The 17,693-nt window shown below is 37.2% G+C and overlaps 1 protein-coding gene across 1 annotated transcript in view; it reads left to right on the top strand.

Moving 5' to 3' along the window:
* The window catches only part of usp43a (ubiquitin specific peptidase 43a), a 104,809-nt gene that overhangs the window by 76,653 nt on the left and 10,463 nt on the right, over positions 1-17,693 (top strand). Inside the window, exons 9-13 of the mRNA XM_051896579.1 lie at positions 2,773-2,873; positions 7,089-7,166; positions 7,347-7,476; positions 13,831-14,158; positions 15,427-15,585. Coding sequence (XP_051752539.1) covers positions 2,773-2,873; positions 7,089-7,166; positions 7,347-7,476; positions 13,831-14,158; positions 15,427-15,585 — 796 coding nt within the window. The remainder of the gene's footprint in view (positions 1-2,772; positions 2,874-7,088; positions 7,167-7,346; positions 7,477-13,830; positions 14,159-15,426; positions 15,586-17,693) is intronic.

Genomic DNA, 17,693 nt, shown 5'->3' with positions numbered 1-17,693 from the left:
AGATATTTAAAAAGGTCATTGGAATAAGGTAATTAGTTCATCTTCAAAACACAAATGAAAATATTTTTAATGAAACCTGAGTGATTTCTTACCCTCAATTCAAAGTCCATTCCACCATAACTTTCAAGCTTCGAAAATTTCATAAAGAGATGGTAAAAGTAATGCATATAAATCAAGCTGTTTAAATCTTCTGAAGAGGCACGATCGTGTTCTGTAATGAACAGATTTAATTTAGGCTTTTATTTACATATAAACATTGATCAACGCACATACAAAGAAATCATCAAATAGTGTCAATGGCAGCTCAACTTTACTTCCTTGAGCAAACCTCATTGGTCTGTTCATTTTAAATTGAACTCTCATTTCTTGGTCAACTTCCAAAAAAAATGCAAAAAAAAAAAAAATCATTATTGATCCAAAAAATCATTATTGATGCTTCCCAGGCTGGAAAAGGTTGCAAACCTATTTTTTTTCACCAAACAGATTACAGTACATATTTTTTACAATATAAAAGTGGAAGAAGCTCAGCTACAATGTTACTTTACCTAGGAGTGGTTATCTAACAAATATAACTCCAGGAGAAAGAGAAAATCTTATACTGTAGAAAGAACCCCATGGCAACATCTAAGGACCTGTGGCCTCTCTTACATTTATCTAAGATTAGTGTTTATGAATCCAACATTGAGTAAACATTCTCCAAGAAGAATATTGCTACCCATCTAAAATTTGAGACTGTGAGCCAGAAGACTATTGGAAGAATGTCTTGTGGACAGATGAATCCTAAATATAACTTTCGGTTTAAATGAGAAGCATTACATTTGGGGAAAACCAAAATACTGCATTCAATAATATGAACCTCATCCCAACTGTAAAACATGGTGGTGGCATTATTATTGTTTGGGGCTAATTTACTGCAAGGCTTGCCGTCATTAATGGAACAATGCGTTTTCTACAGGGTGTCAGTCCTTGAACTAAAGCTCAACAGAAAGTCGGTAAGACAACAGCCCTTAACATGCATAGGTCTGATCCCCATTACCGAAAATGTATTATTGCTGTTATTGTCACTCAAGGTCACACCAGTTTCAGAAGGCAAACTTTCACTCTTAATTTATCATTATTAGATAAAGTTCTATCTATGTACACTAAAATTGTTTGATCAAAAATACAGTAAAACAGTGATATTGTTATATATTATTTCAATTTAAAACTGTTTTCTATTTTAATATATTTTAAAATGTCATTTTTTCCTGTGATGGCAAAGCTGAATTTTCAACAGCCATTACTTAAGTCTTCAGTGTCACATAAACCTTCAGAAATCATTATAATATGCTGATTTGGTGCTCAAGGATCATTTCTTATTTATTATTGTCAGGGATTAGTGTGCAGCACGCATGAATGAAACAAGGAGTAAACAAAACAAACAGTCTTTATTCTGAATCAGTAAAGCTACAATATGTAAATTTTCGCCGCTAGAGGTTGCTTATTCAAAACAAAGGCATAGTTAGATGACGCCTTGATTTCGTGGAATCATGGGATGTGTTGTCGTCACGTCTACAGCCGGTAGAAAAGAATCGGGACGGGACTCGGGCAGAAATCATGTTCATGGATGGGATTATTAACTGTACTGTAGTATGAAGCAGAGCAGGGCCTAGTGCTGTGCGAGCAGAAACGAGGCCGCTGGAACGATTGCTAATGAGAGACGAGCGCGACACATGGCTCGAGAGCAGTGGAGCTTTTATTATGCCGCAGTCGCTGCTTCCGCTTATTTCAGTCATTCATATGTGGGGTAAAGCAGCGCTGTTTTATGATATTAGATACATTTGTGTGTTGAAAGTTGTTATAGTGCTACTCTGTGCGTTCGCTCGGCAGCTGCTATGAGACACTTGTTATGCACTGCAGTAAGCTAGGTCGATATTAGGCATGGTAAAACATGGTACTAGCTGTAAATCAAGAAAACAAGATTTAAACACCAAAACTTACTGTGTTGAACTATATAACATGATTAGTTTCCAAAATCCAAATATTTTACATATTGTACCTTAACTCTCAGGGAATTGTAGTAGAAACGTAGGAGAATAGCAAACCAACATAATCCACAAACGAGAACTGGCATAGATGATAACACGTAACCAAGAAAACAAACAAACAAACAAACAAACAAAAAAGTATGTATCAGTAATCAAGGAAACTAAACAGTGCAGGGAAACAGGAACTAAAGGAAACAAACCAGAATATCAAAATAAGAGTCCATAACACAGGGCATACACCTGACAATTATCAATGCTGAAAACAATTCTGCTGTTTTGTAGAAACTGTTACACTTTTTTTTTTAATTTTTTTGTTTTTAGGATTCTTTGATGAATATAAAGTTCAAAAGAACAGCATTTATTTGAACAATATACTGTATTATTGGTAACAATATAAAAGTCTCTGCTGTCACTTTTGATCAGTTTAATGAGTCCTTGCTGAAATAAAGTATTAATTTAATTTAAAAAAAAAAAAAAAAAGATTAAAAACCTTTTGAAACTAAACTTTTCAATGGTAGTTTAGGTCAACCCCCCCACCCCCTCCACAAACTTTCTAGCATCACACAACCCCATGTCATTACAAACCTCTGTTATGTTTCCATGGAACTCAAAATTAGAATGTTTTTGAAGAACCTTTATGCAACTCTTTTCCACGTACAGACTTTTTAGTTAAATGAAGCAACACATGGAGTGAATCAATAACTTGTTACATTTGTGATAAAAACCTGTATTTTGCCTTCCACAGACTACTGAACTGTTTAAGATGCGTGTGGTGGGTGGGTCGGCTTCCTGCAGTTACCTGTCTCCCTACGACAGCAGACCTCTGTGCCATCCAACTGTGGACAGGTGAGCCCACATACCCCACCTGAGGAACTAAAACAGTAAATATACACTACCATTCAAAAGTTTGGGGTCTGTATTTTTTATTTATTTTTATTTATTTATTTGGAAATAAGTCTTTTGCTCACCAAGGCTGAATTTGTTTGGTCAAAAATACAGTAAAAACAGTAATATTGTGAATTATTTGTACAATTTTGAATAACTGTTTTGTATTTTAATATATTTTAAAAAGTAATTTATTCTTGTGATGGCAAAGCTGAATTTTCAGTGTCAAATCATTCTGATGTGATGATTTGGTTCTCAATTAACATTTTTTATTATCACAGTTGAAAAACTTGATATTTTTGTGGAAACCGTGATAATTTTTTCAGGATTGTTTAATGAATAGAAGGTTCAAAAGAAAAGTATTAATTTGAAAAAGTTTATTTTCTTTATCTTTTTTTTCCCCTTTTTTTTCTTTGGAACAATGTAAAAGTCTTGTCACTGTCGCGACGCAACAAAAGACAGAATTTATGACGTACTTCAAGCACCTTCGATACTTATATAGATACTTACAGATAGTTACTGATTATGTTCTTCACCTGTTTCTTGTTTAGTTAATTCATAACTCTTGCATTTATATCTCAGAGTTTTAGTCTTTGGTTGTTGGTTATTGTCTTAGTTTGACTAAGCTGTTTTGTTTCTAGTTTCTCTATTTGATTATGATCGCCGATATCATTGTCTCCTTGGATTATCGTTGTTTTGCTTATTTAAATAAAATATTTGCATATACATCTTCACCTCAAATACACCTTCCTGCAGCGTTAAACATCCTTGCAGAATAAAAGTATTCTTTTTTTATTTTTATTTTACTGACCCCAAACTTTTAAACTGTTGTGTATGTTTAAAAATTCCTTGACACAGTATGTGTTCTATACACCCTGAGTGTTCATCAGTGCTGCTAAAAGTTAATATCTACAGCTGCTTTAAACTTTTTAATTGGTCTCCAAACACCCACATCACAGTATTTTAACCTAGTTTGGACTAATTGTATCCTCTTCTCTGCATCATGTTTGTGAGGCTCTAGAGAGACAAACCCAACAAGCCAAACCATGAAGAGCTCATCCTCTCAGTGCTGTAGGTGTAACGCACACAGTCTCAAAAGCCAATGATCCATTTCTCAATTTAAACAGCTTAAAACTCAGTTCCACAGTCGTGACTGCAGCCTCATTCACTCATGTGCCTGCTATTCTTGGCTGTTTCCTTCCTCTGAAGTGAATATAACAAAATTATGATGTTTTTATTTGTAAATGTGATTTACTTTAAAGTTCAAGGTTTTTAAATGAGAGATCAGTAGAATAGAATTTGAGAATCTTTAGAACAGATTATGTATGAAACCACAAACTAGATTAAATAAAGGTAATGTGTGCATTTGTGTGTGCGTAAAGAAATGACAGGGATAGATGGGATAGATGACGTGACGCATGTATAATAAGAATGTTTTTATATCTGAATTAGAATTCATTTGAATATTTTGAGGGGCATAAAGTCACAAATGTCAGGGTGAAACAACTGCCCTGATACCATAATGAAGAAAGAAAAACTTAATTTGGCATAAACTTTTAATATTTCTTAAGAAAAAAAAAATATATATATTTCAAGAAAACAGATCACTGCTTGTTAATATGACTTTTTTTTTCTTTTTTTAAATGTGGTGTGACCATGGAAGTCATATGGTGCAACCAAAAGGCATAATCGAACAATACCTCTGCAGATTTATAATATCTGATATTTTGCCCTGTTTATGACAAGGCAAGGTTAGTACCGGTTTTAGTTTTAATATGTCATGTGGTACAACTCCCAAAAGATGTAATAACATTTACTGACAAAATATACTATGGAATTACCATGTTTTTGAACTTGCACCATGGTACCATATCATAGTTTTTTTCCAAGTAACTTGGATTTACCATGGGAATATCAATATATATGAATATAGTCATCATTCAGTGCCATGGTATATATCAAAGTACCATGGTATTACCATCTGATATATAGCATCACTATACCAGGCTGGAACAGTACGTTTTTGTAAGGTGCAGGTTGAGAGATGTGAATGTTTTTAACATGTTGCAGAGGTGTCCGATCAACTTTTCTTACTAAAGCATCGTTGTTTACTCTTATTTATGTCCGTCACTGTATAAATAGGTTGTTTATTTGTAATTATGATGTTCAGATGATAGCAGAGACGTTCCATTTCTCATGTGGTTACCTGCTGTTCTCTGACGCAAGCTGCTGCTCTTGTGTGCTGAAAGCCAGCAGTGTTTAACTGTGCAAGTAATTAAGTTTGTCAGCCATTGCTGAAGATGTATTCATTCATCTATCTAGAGGTTTCACAAGGAAGATTGAGTTAAGAAGACCACATTTTCCAAGTAATTACAGTAAGCATATGGTTGCCACAAACATTTATCATAAAATAGATGGGTTTTGTATGAACAGAAGTTCAGAGAACAGAGAAAAAGCATGCAAAGTTTCAGTGTGTAACTACAGAGACGAAGGGGTGTGTGTGGGTGGGTGGGTGGGTGTGTGTGTGTGTTAGGTCCCCAAAGTTTACTTTGAGATAAGGTAAATTGTCAGTGTAAGACAAGATAAGTTGTTCGGTTTAAGATAAGAAAACTCCTGCGTGTGTGTGAAGCTTTCTTCTCAATAGGCCAGAGATGATGAATCCAAGTGAATTCCCCTCACGTCTCTGAATTATTGTTCCCTGCTTTTAAATCCTCTCAGAAACAATTGCAATTAACGCAGACGGACTGTGCGTCAGAATTAATCTGGCTTTAGCCCAGCTCTCAGAGAAAAATCAGCCATGCTCCAGTCACATCTTCACATTACCCCGCACTCCTTTCTGCCGCAGTTTTTCCCTCTGTCATATTTGATCGATTGTTTGCAGAATTGCACTGGGTGAACAGTGAGGGCCGAGGCTGTGAATGCTGTGTGTTTTCTCTCTCTCTTGGCTATTTAGCCAGGTGATTATTGCCATGTGTGTGCATAGGCTATTTTTTTCCTCCAGTCCGAGGACCTGTAATGATAGTGAGAACTACAGATGAATCCTACTGGTAATTACCATGAATAATGAAAAAAGCTATTTTTAGACTTGCAATTTTAAAGGATAAATGAACTGGCCATTGTCCTGTGACTTTATTTTCTGGACTTTTTATTCTGTATATTTTTCGCTCTCCCTCTATATTTTGTCTTGTTTTGTAATGATGAAAAAAGTTAAAATACATGTTCTTAAAAGAAAACAAAATGACAGAGCCGTATCACAGCAGTAAGACATAATCATCATAGTTGAATCTAGTCATTACCCAGTTGCATGGGTTATGTTCAGTCATACCTCCTGTCTTGGTAGTTTCTTTACCCTCCCTCCTTTACTGTACAATAAAAAAGCCAAAAAGCCATAAGTTAAATTTTATATATATATATATATATATATATATATATATATATATAGATATATATATATAGATATAGATATATATATATATATATATACTATACATTACGGTCAAAGGTTTGGGGTCAGTATGTTTTTTTGTTTGTTTGTTTTTTGTTTTGTTTTTTTCATGCTCACTAAGGCAGCATTTGTTTAATCAAAATACAGTAAAAAAAAAAAAAGTTATATTGTGAAATATTAATACAATTTAAAATAGCTGTTTTCTATTTTTAATATATTTTAAAATGTAATTTATTCCTGTGATGGCAAAGCTGAATTGTCAGCATCATTACTCCAGTCTTCAGTGTCACATGATCCTTCAGAAACCATTGTAATATGATGATTTACTGCTCAAGAAACATTTCTTATTATTTGCAATGTTGAATGTTCTCAGAATTATTTGATGAATAGAAAGTTCAAAAGAACAACATTTATTTTAAATAGAAATATTTTATAAATGTATTTTACTTGCACCTTTGATCACCTTCAGCAGTCCTTGCTGGATAAAAAAAAAGAAGTATAAAATATAACTTACCCTAATCCTTTAAACGGAAATGTAAATTTAATTCAATTAAAAATAAAATGGCAAAATAAAAGAGAATGGCAGTATCAGTCTGCCAAATTATAAGTTAACTGCAACTGTCTTGCTGTCTAATGCTATTTCATTCTATGAAATTCACAACACTGATTATAGTCTTCCCCCTAGTGGCTGAATAACGAACTCACAGTTTGAATTATGTCTTTTCTCATAGGGCCCTGAAGTTCTGTGGTCCTGGTGGTCCTCTGCATGTGAAGCTCGTAATTGAATGGGAGAACAGAATAAAAGAATGGTGAGATACATGCTGCTATATATATATTTATATATATAATATTTTTTTTTTTTTTTTCTTCAAAGGCAAAGACGTTCATTTAATTTAAAACCATTGTGTAAATTTCCCAGTATTAGTAAGAGCCTTCTCAGTAATATTATTTGAATTTTAGAATTCTTGTGTGATTCATATCTGTTTCAGTCTCTTTGGTAACATTCAAGAAGAAGTTATTGAGGATGCAGAGAGTGTGAGAATCCAGCAGCAGAATCATGTACAGCAGCACAGCTGCACTCTGGATGAGTGTTTTCAGCTTTACACCAAAGAGGAGCAGGTACTCTTTCCTCTAATCACACTCTCTGTTTATTACTCTTTCTAAACTGTGTCATTTACTCGACTCAATACATCTCATTATATGTGTGGATATGGTGACAATGTTTCAGTGTTTCATTACAGGATGTATGTGTATGTGTGTGTGTGTGTGTGTGTGTGTGTGTATATATATATATATATATATATATATATATATATATATATATATATATACACACTACACTGCCAAAAGTATTGGGACACCCCTCCAAATCATTAAATTAAGGTGTTCCAATCACTTCCATGGCCACAGGTGTATAAAATCAAGCACCTAGGCATGCAGACTGCTTCTACAAACATTTGTGAAAGAATGGGTCGCTCTCAGGAGCTTAGTGAATTCAAGCGTGGTACCTTGATAGGTTGCCACCTGTGCAATAAGTCCATTCATGAAATTTCCTCACTGCTAAATATTCCACGGTCAACTGTTAGTGGTATCATAACAAAGTGGAAGCAATTGGGAGCAACAACAGCTCAGCCATGAAGTGGTAGGCCACGTAAAATCACAGAGCGGGGTCAGCGCATGCTGAGGCGCACAGTGCGCCAACTTTCTGCAGAGTCAATAGCTACAGACCTCCAAACTCCGTGTGGCCTTCAGATTAGCTCAAGAACAGTGCGTAGAGTGCTTCATGGAATGGGCTTCCATGACCGAGCAGCTGCATCCAAGCCTTACATCACCAAGTGCAATGCAAAGCGTCGGATGCAGTGGTGTGCCACTGGACTCTAGAGCAGTGGAGAAGTGTTCTCTGGAGTGATGAATCATCCTTCTCTGTCTGGCAATCCGATGGACGAGTCTGGGTTTAGCAGTTGTCAGGAAAACGACCTGACTGCATTGTGCCAAGTGTAAAGTTTGGTGGCGGGAGGATTATGGTGTGGGGTTGTTTTTCAGGGGTTGGGCTTGGCCACTTAGTTCCAGTGAAAGGAATTCTTAATGCTTCAGCATACCAAGACATTTTGGACAATTTCATGCTCCCAACTTTGTGGGAACAGTTGGGGATGGCCCCTTTCTGTTCCAACATGACTGCGCATCAGTGCACAAAGCAAGGTCCATAAAGACATGGATGAGCAAGTTTGGTGTGGAGGAACTTGACTGGCCTGCACAGAGTCCTGACTTCAACACGATAGAACACCTTTGGGATGAATTAGAGCGGAGACTACGAGCCAGGCCTTCTCGTCCAACATCAGTGCCTGACCTGCGCTTCTAGAAGAATGGTCAAAAATTCCCATAAACACACTCCTAAACCTTGCGGAAAGCCTTCCTAGAAGAGTTGAAGCTGTAATAGCTGCAAAGGGTGGGCCAACTCCATATTAAACCCTATGGATTAAGAATGGGATGTCATTAAAGTTAAGTTCATGTGCACGTAAAGGCAGGCGTCCCAAAACTTGGAAACCCATTCCATGAAGCTCTCTACGCACTGTTCTTGAGCTAATCTGAAGGCCACACGAAGTTTTGAAGTCTGTAGCTCAGCCTGCGCTGACCCCGCTCTGTGATTTTACGTGACCTACCACTTCGTGGCTGATTTGCTGTTGTTCCCAATTGCTTCCACTTTATGATACCACTAACAGTTGACTGTGGAATATTTAGTAGTAAGGAAATTTCACGAATGGACTTATTACACAGTTGGCAACCTATCACCGTACCACAGTGAATTCACTGAGCTCCTAAGAGCGACCCATTCTTTCACAAATGTTTGTAGAAGCAGTCTGCATGCCTAGGTGCTTGATTTTATATACCTGTGGCCATGGAAGTGATTGGAACACCTGAATTCAAATGACTCATATATGCTCAGCGTAAATGAGTACACCCCCTTTGAAAAGTAATATTTTAAACTATATCTCAATGAACAGAAAAAAAAATTCCAAAATGTTGACAAGACTAAGTTTTATATAACATCTGTTTAACTTATAACATGAAAGAAAGGTTAATAATATAACTTAGAGAACAAAATTTTCAGTTTTACTCAAATTAGGGTGATGCAAAAATGAGTACACCCCACTGAAAGTCTCTGGAGCAAAGCTAAATTTTAGACTACAAATGTCTAATTTAACAAGAATTCAACCACAGGTGAGTCTAATTATTCATTACACAGGTGTCCAGCAGACAGTTGACTATAAAAGGGTGTTAAGGGTGTTTAAACCCTTTTTATGCTGTCAGCAATGGCACCACATGGAAGAGAAATGTCACAAGACCTGAGAAAGAAAATAATTTCTTTACACCAGAAAGGTGAAGGCTACAAGAAGATCAGCAAAGCTTTACTTATCAGTCAGAATACTGTAGCAAAAGTGGTACAAAAATTTAAAAAGATGGAACTGCAACCATCTCACAGAGACGTCCAGGTCGTCCACGGAAGTTAACACCTCGACAGGAGCGTCTTCTGATGAGAAGGGTTGAAGAAAATCGGCATGCAAGTTCACTGCAGTTATCTAAAGAAGTAGAAAGCCAAACTGGGGTGATTATTTCCCATGACACAACACAGCGTACACTGCTGAGGAATGGCATTCATGGGTGCCGTCCACGAAAGAAGCCTCTCCTAAAGCCCAGGCACAAAAAAGCCCGCCTAGAGTTTGTCAGGGCCCATGCTGACAAAGATGAAGACTACTGGGACTCTATACTCTGGAGTGATGAGACCAAGATAAATGTTTTTGGAACTGATGGCTTCAAAACTGTATGGCGTCGCAAAGGTGAGGAATACAAAGAAAAATGCATGGTGTCTACAGTGAAACATGGTGGTGACAGTGTCCTTATGTGGGACTCCATGAGTGCTGCTGGTGTCGGGGAGCTGCATTTCATTGATGGCATCATGAATTCACAGATGTACTGCTCTATACTGAAAGAGAAGATGCTACCATCGCGTCGTGCACTTTTCCAACATGACAATGACCCTAAACACACATCTAAGGCCACTGTTGGAACAGGGTGAAAGTGATTCAGTGGCTCCTGATCTGAATCCAATCGAACCTATGGGGAATTCTAAAGAGACAAGTTGAGCATCACTCTCCATCCAGCATCCAGTCTCTAAAAGAGGCATTCTTGAAGAATGGAAAAAGATAAATATTGCAAAATGTCACCAACTTGTTCATTCCATGCCTAGAAGAATTGGTGCTGTCATTAAAAGTCATGGAGGCCATACAAAGTACTAGATGTAGTAGTTTTTGTTGTGGGGTGTACTCATTTTTGCATCACCCTAATTTGAGTAAAACTGAAAAATGTGTAATCTAAGTTATATTATTAACCTTACTTTCATGTTATAAGTTATATTGTTGTGTTATATTAAGAATGTTATATTAAACTTAGTCTTGTCAACATTTTGGAAATTGTTTTTGTGTTCATTGAGATATTGTTTAAAATGTTACTTTTCAAAGGGGGCGGACTAATTTATGCTGAGCACTATATGTGTGTGTATATATATATATATATATATATATATATATATAATTATTCCTGTGATGGCAAAGCTGAATGCATTTTCAGTATCATCACTCCAGTCTTCAGTCACATGATCCTTCAGAAATCATTCTAATTTGCTGATTTGGTGCTCAAGTAATATTTAGGGCCCGAGCACCGATGGTGTGAGGACCCTATTGTAATTACTCGGTCAATAATTCTTCTTCTCCGAAATTAAACGCATTTTTGAGGGCCTAAACATGCTCGAACACTCTGCACACGCATCAGAAGTGGTGAAAATTTATGCCTGTTATGAGTTTCAGAAATAGTTGTGGCAAAATGGCTCGATAGCGGCACCTACAAAATTTCAATTAAGCGGCCTTCGCGCTATGTTTCACGTACAAGTATGAAATTCGGCAGACACATGTAACAGTCCAATACCTACAAAAAAGTCCCTCGGTGCAAAATCTGAAAACCCAACAGGAAGTGAGAGATTTTGAATTTTCTCTGTAAATTTTTTGCAGTTTTTGCTATTTCCAGACATTGTACTTTAATGAACTCCTCCTAGAGCTTTAATCAGATCAACGTCATATTTGGTCAGTCTAATCTAAAGGCCTTCGCGACATTAAATTGCAAAGATATTGAGTTTTCACTGAAGGGCGTGTTTGTGGCGGCCTGACAAATTGATGTTTCGCCATTAAGCAGGAAGCTTTTGTAACTCGGGCATACAATGTCCGATCTGCCCCAAATTTCATATGTTTGATAAGAGTCCTGGCCTGAAGACATCTACATGCAAATATTCAGTTAGTCATAGCGCCACCTGTTGTCAACAGGAAATGGCATGTTTTACACTGTAATTCACTCCCTGAAACACATTTAAATATGCCACAAAGTACCAAACATGCTAGAAACACTTCAAATCATGCAACACTTGGCTAAGTGCTAAAGTATGCGAATAACGCCAAGAAACAGGAAGTTGTTGTAACTCAGGCATACAATGTCCAATCTGCTCCAAACTTCACATTTGATAATAGTCCTGGCCTGAAGACATCTACATGGCAATATTCAGTTACAGTCAAAGCGCCACCTGTTGGCAGCAGGAAGTGTGGCACTCTGAAATGACTTTGCCATAATTCTCCTGTATTTACACGCTTACATGCATGTCGCCCACTGTTCACTGTTTTCCTAAGGCCAACGGGCGGCGGTGAGCCCGGGTGCAAGGGCCCTTTCATCGCTGCTTGCAGCTTTAATTCTAACATTATTATTACCAATGTTGACAACAGTTGTGCTGCTTTGTGTTTTTTTGGAAACTGTGATAATTATTTTTCACAATTCTTTGATGAACCGAGAGTCAAGAGAACAGAATTTAGAAATAGAAATTGTTTGTAACAATGCAAATGCCTTTACTGGCACTTTTTTTTTTATTCAGTTCAATTTGTGTAACAATTCTTCAAAAAAAAAAAAAAAAAATAGTAAGAATATTATTATAAGTTAGTAATAAAATACTTTTCAACCAGGGCTGAAAAATGACACAGAAAAGTAGTTCCTATATATATATATATATATATATATATATATATATAATGTGTGTGTGTGTGTATGTATGTGTTACCTAACTTTTGATATATTTCATGTTTTATTCTAGGCCTGTCTAGTTATGAGTTTAGTGCCTTTGCAGACATTCTGAAGTGGCCTGTTGCTCTCATCATTTAATGTTTAAGTATATGAAGTGGGTTTTGATGGGGGAAGAAAAAAAAAAAAAAAAAAAAACTAAAATCAGCTCTAAAAAAAAAAAAAAAAAACTTGAAACAGTGATTACATTGAAATCTCTTGCAATGTAAAGAGCTCTACAATCTAACATAAGAGCAACCAATTATACAAATTTATATTCTAGCAGCGCATTTATGTTGTTAGGATCTGAACCAATTATCTTGCTAGTATGTCAGGAGCTTTTGATTTAATTTTATGTAACAGCCATAACTGTCCAGACTGAGAATTTATTTCAATTAATTGATTCAGTTGGACAACATGCTGTATTTTAAATTGTTAGAAACCAAATATGTACTCATATAGTATATAAAAATGGTAATGTTCGACACTAGTGGGGATTAATGCAGTAGAAAATGTTCTCTAGATAATTTATACTTGCAATTCAAGGTGCTAGACATTTTGATTAGCAGGACTGATCGCTATTCCATATTCCAAGATTATTCAAGACAAAACCCACTTGAGGAGCAAATGGAGCTGGTTTCCCTCCTACCGTCTTTGTCTCTCATATCCCACATACACTCACTCTCTTTGGAAGGTCACTCTGAATTCATTCTTCTCTATATACTGCCTGTTCTGGACAAGCAAAACATGATAAATCTTACCCATGAACCCCTGAGAGTTGCCTCATCATGATTGGCTCCACAAATAATTATCGATCCTCTAACAGTTTCATGTCGTTACTGAAGCAACACTTATACCAGGATTTCAGTTATATGGTGCACAGTGCCTGTGAGAAGAGAGGCTGTCCAGCTGGAATTAAATCATGCCCTTTTCTGTAATAAATATTTTGAAGTTATAAATAACATGTTACTAATGGTCCACAGAGCTTCTGTAAATATTCAAATCTTTGTTGTTCTTTCCTCTCTGCATGTTCACTGCATTCCAGCCTGTCTCAGCAGTGTATTCCTGAGACATAAATGTTTTGCTGCACCACACTGAGACAAAACAGGTTCAGATAATGACATGGATTAGTTGATAATGGAGAATCGCATTCTGCATGCATTGCATTTCAATATATCCCCACAATGAAAATGTTAGTCGTATACCTGTGATCATGAATCTTACATGGGAGTATCAGACTAACTACACTGATTTGTTGTCTGTGACATACATCACTAATGTGTAGGCCTATTAGTCTGTTTATAGCAAATGTTTGTCTTGCAGCTGGCACCAGACGATGCATGGAAGTGCCCTCACTGCAAGCAGATGCAGCAGGGGATGGTGAAGATGAGCTTATGGACCCTGCCTGACATCCTCATTCTGCACCTGAAGCGTTTTCGGCAGGTGGGCAAACGGCGAAACAAGCTGTCCACCCTCATCCACTTCCCTGTGAGCGCTCTGGATATGACACCCCATGTGGTGAAACGCAGTCAGAGCATGAAGAATCTGGCCCCGTGGCCTTCAACTTGGAAACATGGGGATACTGACTTCCTTTACGACCTGTATGCAGTCTGCAACCACCACGGAGGCATGCATGGAGGCCATTACACAGGTGAGTGCGATGGGATCTCAGCAGGGGGTCTAAAAACCATTTCTATGTTATTACTGTTACTCAAGGGTTTTTTTTATTTTTCATCAGCTCTCTGTGATTTTGGCCTTGTGGATTTCATTAAGTAATATAAAACTATAAAGACACATTCTTACTAGTTTTTTGTCAACTAACAGTGTCTTGCAATTCATATATACATTGCATTTTAGGTGAATTCTGACATTTTTGTGCTTTTTTGCAGTCATTTCCACAAATCAAATCTCAAACTATGAATTGTGTTTAATATTCTACAATGGAAATGGCATGTTAAACATTTTGGGAATTGAATGAAATTCATTTTTTTCGTGCAAATGATAATATAACATTTTATGTATCTTAAATACAATCATAATGAAAATGGCACAACTGAGGGACAGGCGTAATTTGTGTAACAATGGATATTTCATGTTCACAAATTAAATATTAATATGATTTATGAAGGGAATTTTTAAACTGGGGTCCACAGGCAATGTTAACTTGAAAATATTATTTAAAAATGTTTAATACAATCATTTTTTTCCACATTTACTTATATTACTGATTTATTGATATTATGGTCTCATTCTGCTTTATAATGACTAGTCAGAAATCATGAAATCAGATCTTGTTTTATCTTATTGATATTTTTAGATTTATTGTATCAATAAATTGTATTTATTGTATTGACAGCCCCTTTTTTAATAGGATTGTATGGAAGCTTGTTTCTGCCATGGAATAAAAAAAAAAATTATATAAACTTGCAATTCTGACTGAGGGGATAAAAATGTCAGAATTGTGAGCTTTTATCTCATAATTCCGAGATTATATCTCACAATTCTCAATAAAAAAGTCATACCAGTAGTCATACCATATATATAGGATCCTTTACAAGAGGATTCATCTTGTTTGGAGGTCCTTGCCCATGGTTTATGATGTTTTCACTCACTTTATTTATTTATTTATTTATTTTACTTTGCTTTCCTCATTTATTCATTATAAATTTCAACCTAAAAAATCTTAGGGGGGGAAAAGGTTATGCCTATGTTTCTGTGGACTACTCAGATACCAACCAGTTCAACAACATACAAAATGCATTTACATTTCTTTTACACTTTTTGTTTTGGCAAATGTTCCCTAGAAACTCATCAGTGAATGAGCCACTAAAGAAAACCTACATAAATAAATAAAAACATGAACAGAAGTTTAAATCAATAGATGTGAACACACCACTCAGCATACGTCTGTGCATACAGCCTATTGTAGGAACTCCGTGGACGGCCACTGGTACAGTTATGACGATAGCAGCGTGGAGCTTGTGCCAGAGGAGGAACTGTGCACACGAGGGGCATATATCCTGTTCTACCAGAGAAGAAATGTCATCCCTCCCTGGTCTGCCAACAGCTCAGTCAGAGGTCAGTGAATGAACCTTTGTGGCCATGTTTCAGATGGAGGTTGACTGACCTTTCATTTGTTGCATTGGATCAATGTTAGCCAGGAAGCAAATCTGTGTTTTTTTTTTCTTTTCTTTAATATTGCAATGTGAATGTTCCACAGTCATGGCAAGAATACATTTGGTGTTGTGACAGTGACAGAATTTTGAGTGTAGGACCAGTTTTTCTGAATGTCACTTTATCTTAAAGTAGTTCAGTGCAAATTAAAGGCCCCTGATATACTTCAAGCAAAATCGAAGAATGAACTAATATGGCATCATTTCGAACAAAATCAGGAAAGTTCCAGAAAGTTTGCGTTACTAGAGTGCTTAATTACAGAGCTCGTGCAAACAAACATATCCACGTTGCTATGATCAGCTGCTTTTCTTATGCTTTATTAAAATGCTTGCTGTTTTCTCATTTTTGTTGTGTTGTGTTTTGTTTTGTTTTTTGTTATAGAGAGGAAAGCGCGAAGCACATATTCATTTAAACGCTGCTCTGAGCAGTGTGGGTGGCGTCAGATCTTCGATAACAGTAAATCGCTGCTCACGTATTTCTTTTTACCCCTAAATGAAGAACAAAAAAGAAATTCACCGTGTATATATCAGGGCCTTAAATCAAAAGCATTTTCAGTATGGGTGTGCAGCCAATATATGTATCTGTATATAATTGTATCTGCCCCTCGTGGTTTGGGTCCAGCAAAAACAAGTTAGATGAACATTCCCTGCCTAGTAAATCACAGCCTCTGCATCAGGGCCTGCCGTTCTTTTCGGACCTCCTCACTGACCAGGGTTGAAGAGAGTTCACAAGTTATCTCTCCCCTGGGACTGCATCGTCCCTTAAGGCCCTCTTAAGGTCTCTTTGTGCCACCAAGGAGACAGCTGTGCCATCTGCCCGCTCCATGGCAGCTATGGTGGCTACGGAGAGACATATGGTTGAAGCTCCCAGACATAAAAGAAAAAGACAAAGGCTTCCTGATGGACACCCCACTCTTGCCCCCTGGCCTCTTTGGTGACGTAATCAACACTGTCCTCGAGAGGTTCCAGGAGGCTAAAAAGCAAACGGCCGCCTTCCAGAGGCTCATCCCTCGCCAAGGCCAGGCCCCTGCCAGGGAGCAGCCCAAGCCCATAGCTAGCTTTTCGCACCGACAACAACAAAAGGAGAGTGTCACTTCTCGAGCCTTTGAGGGCAGACCCCTCTGGGGTCAAAGTGGCAAAGTGTGCCTGCTTCTTCATGGTGCCCTCAGGAAATTGATTTTCTACCCCCTCCACCCTCTGTGTTTTGGGGGCGCAGTGGTTTCCAGCGAGCCCATTGCAATGGGTTAGTCAGCCCAATCCCATTGTAGCACTGAGCAGCGTGTTCGGTTGTTCCTTGCTGCTCATCTGCTTCAGGGCACCGGACTCAGTAGTCAGAGAGCACCAGAGGTCAGTCTTGAGAGACTGATTCCCTTAGTAGAATTTTTTGGCAATGTGGAAGCTTCTGCCAAACGTTTCTCAATGGGTGCAGATTATAAAAAAAGGGTACAGAATTCAGTTTGTCAACCTTAATTCAAAGGAGTACTAACCACGATAGTCGGACCCTTTTTTTTTTTTAGCCACGGTTTTTGTTTCGGTTCGGTTCTGACGGCTTGGCACATCAGAGTGTTTTTTGTTATTCTATGCATTCTATGCTTTAATAAGAATCAAAGTTTTTCAGTCAAGAACAGTGGGTGATTTTTCTCTTTGTCTTTTGTTGTTTTATTGACAACCCCATTGACTATTTAAACACATGTGTCTGAAGAAATCTGCTGGCTCTGATGGTATCTTGTCCTTTTTATTAAAAGTCTGTGCAGAGGAATTGTCCCCGGTTTGTTTTTTCTATATTTCAAAGGTCTGTTGACTACAAAGTAGTTCCAGCTATTTGGAAAAAATCTCTCATTATTCCTGTGCCAAAAACTTCGTCCCCTCGAGAATAATGATTTCAGGCTAATTGCTCTCATGTCAGTAGTGAGAAGTGTATGGTGTCAATGTTTAGAGTAGATGATAACCAATTAGATCCACTTCAGTTCGCTTATAGGAAAGGTAGAGGAATGGGTGACGCTATTAATAGTT

The sequence above is a fragment of the Ctenopharyngodon idella genome, chromosome 6 (genome assembly GCF_019924925.1).
Source record: "Ctenopharyngodon idella isolate HZGC_01 chromosome 6, HZGC01, whole genome shotgun sequence".
NCBI classification, from domain to species: Eukaryota; Metazoa; Chordata; class Actinopteri; order Cypriniformes; family Xenocyprididae; genus Ctenopharyngodon; species Ctenopharyngodon idella.
Note: the sequence above shows the minus strand (reverse complement) of the source record. Positions and strands in the feature narration are given on the sequence as shown.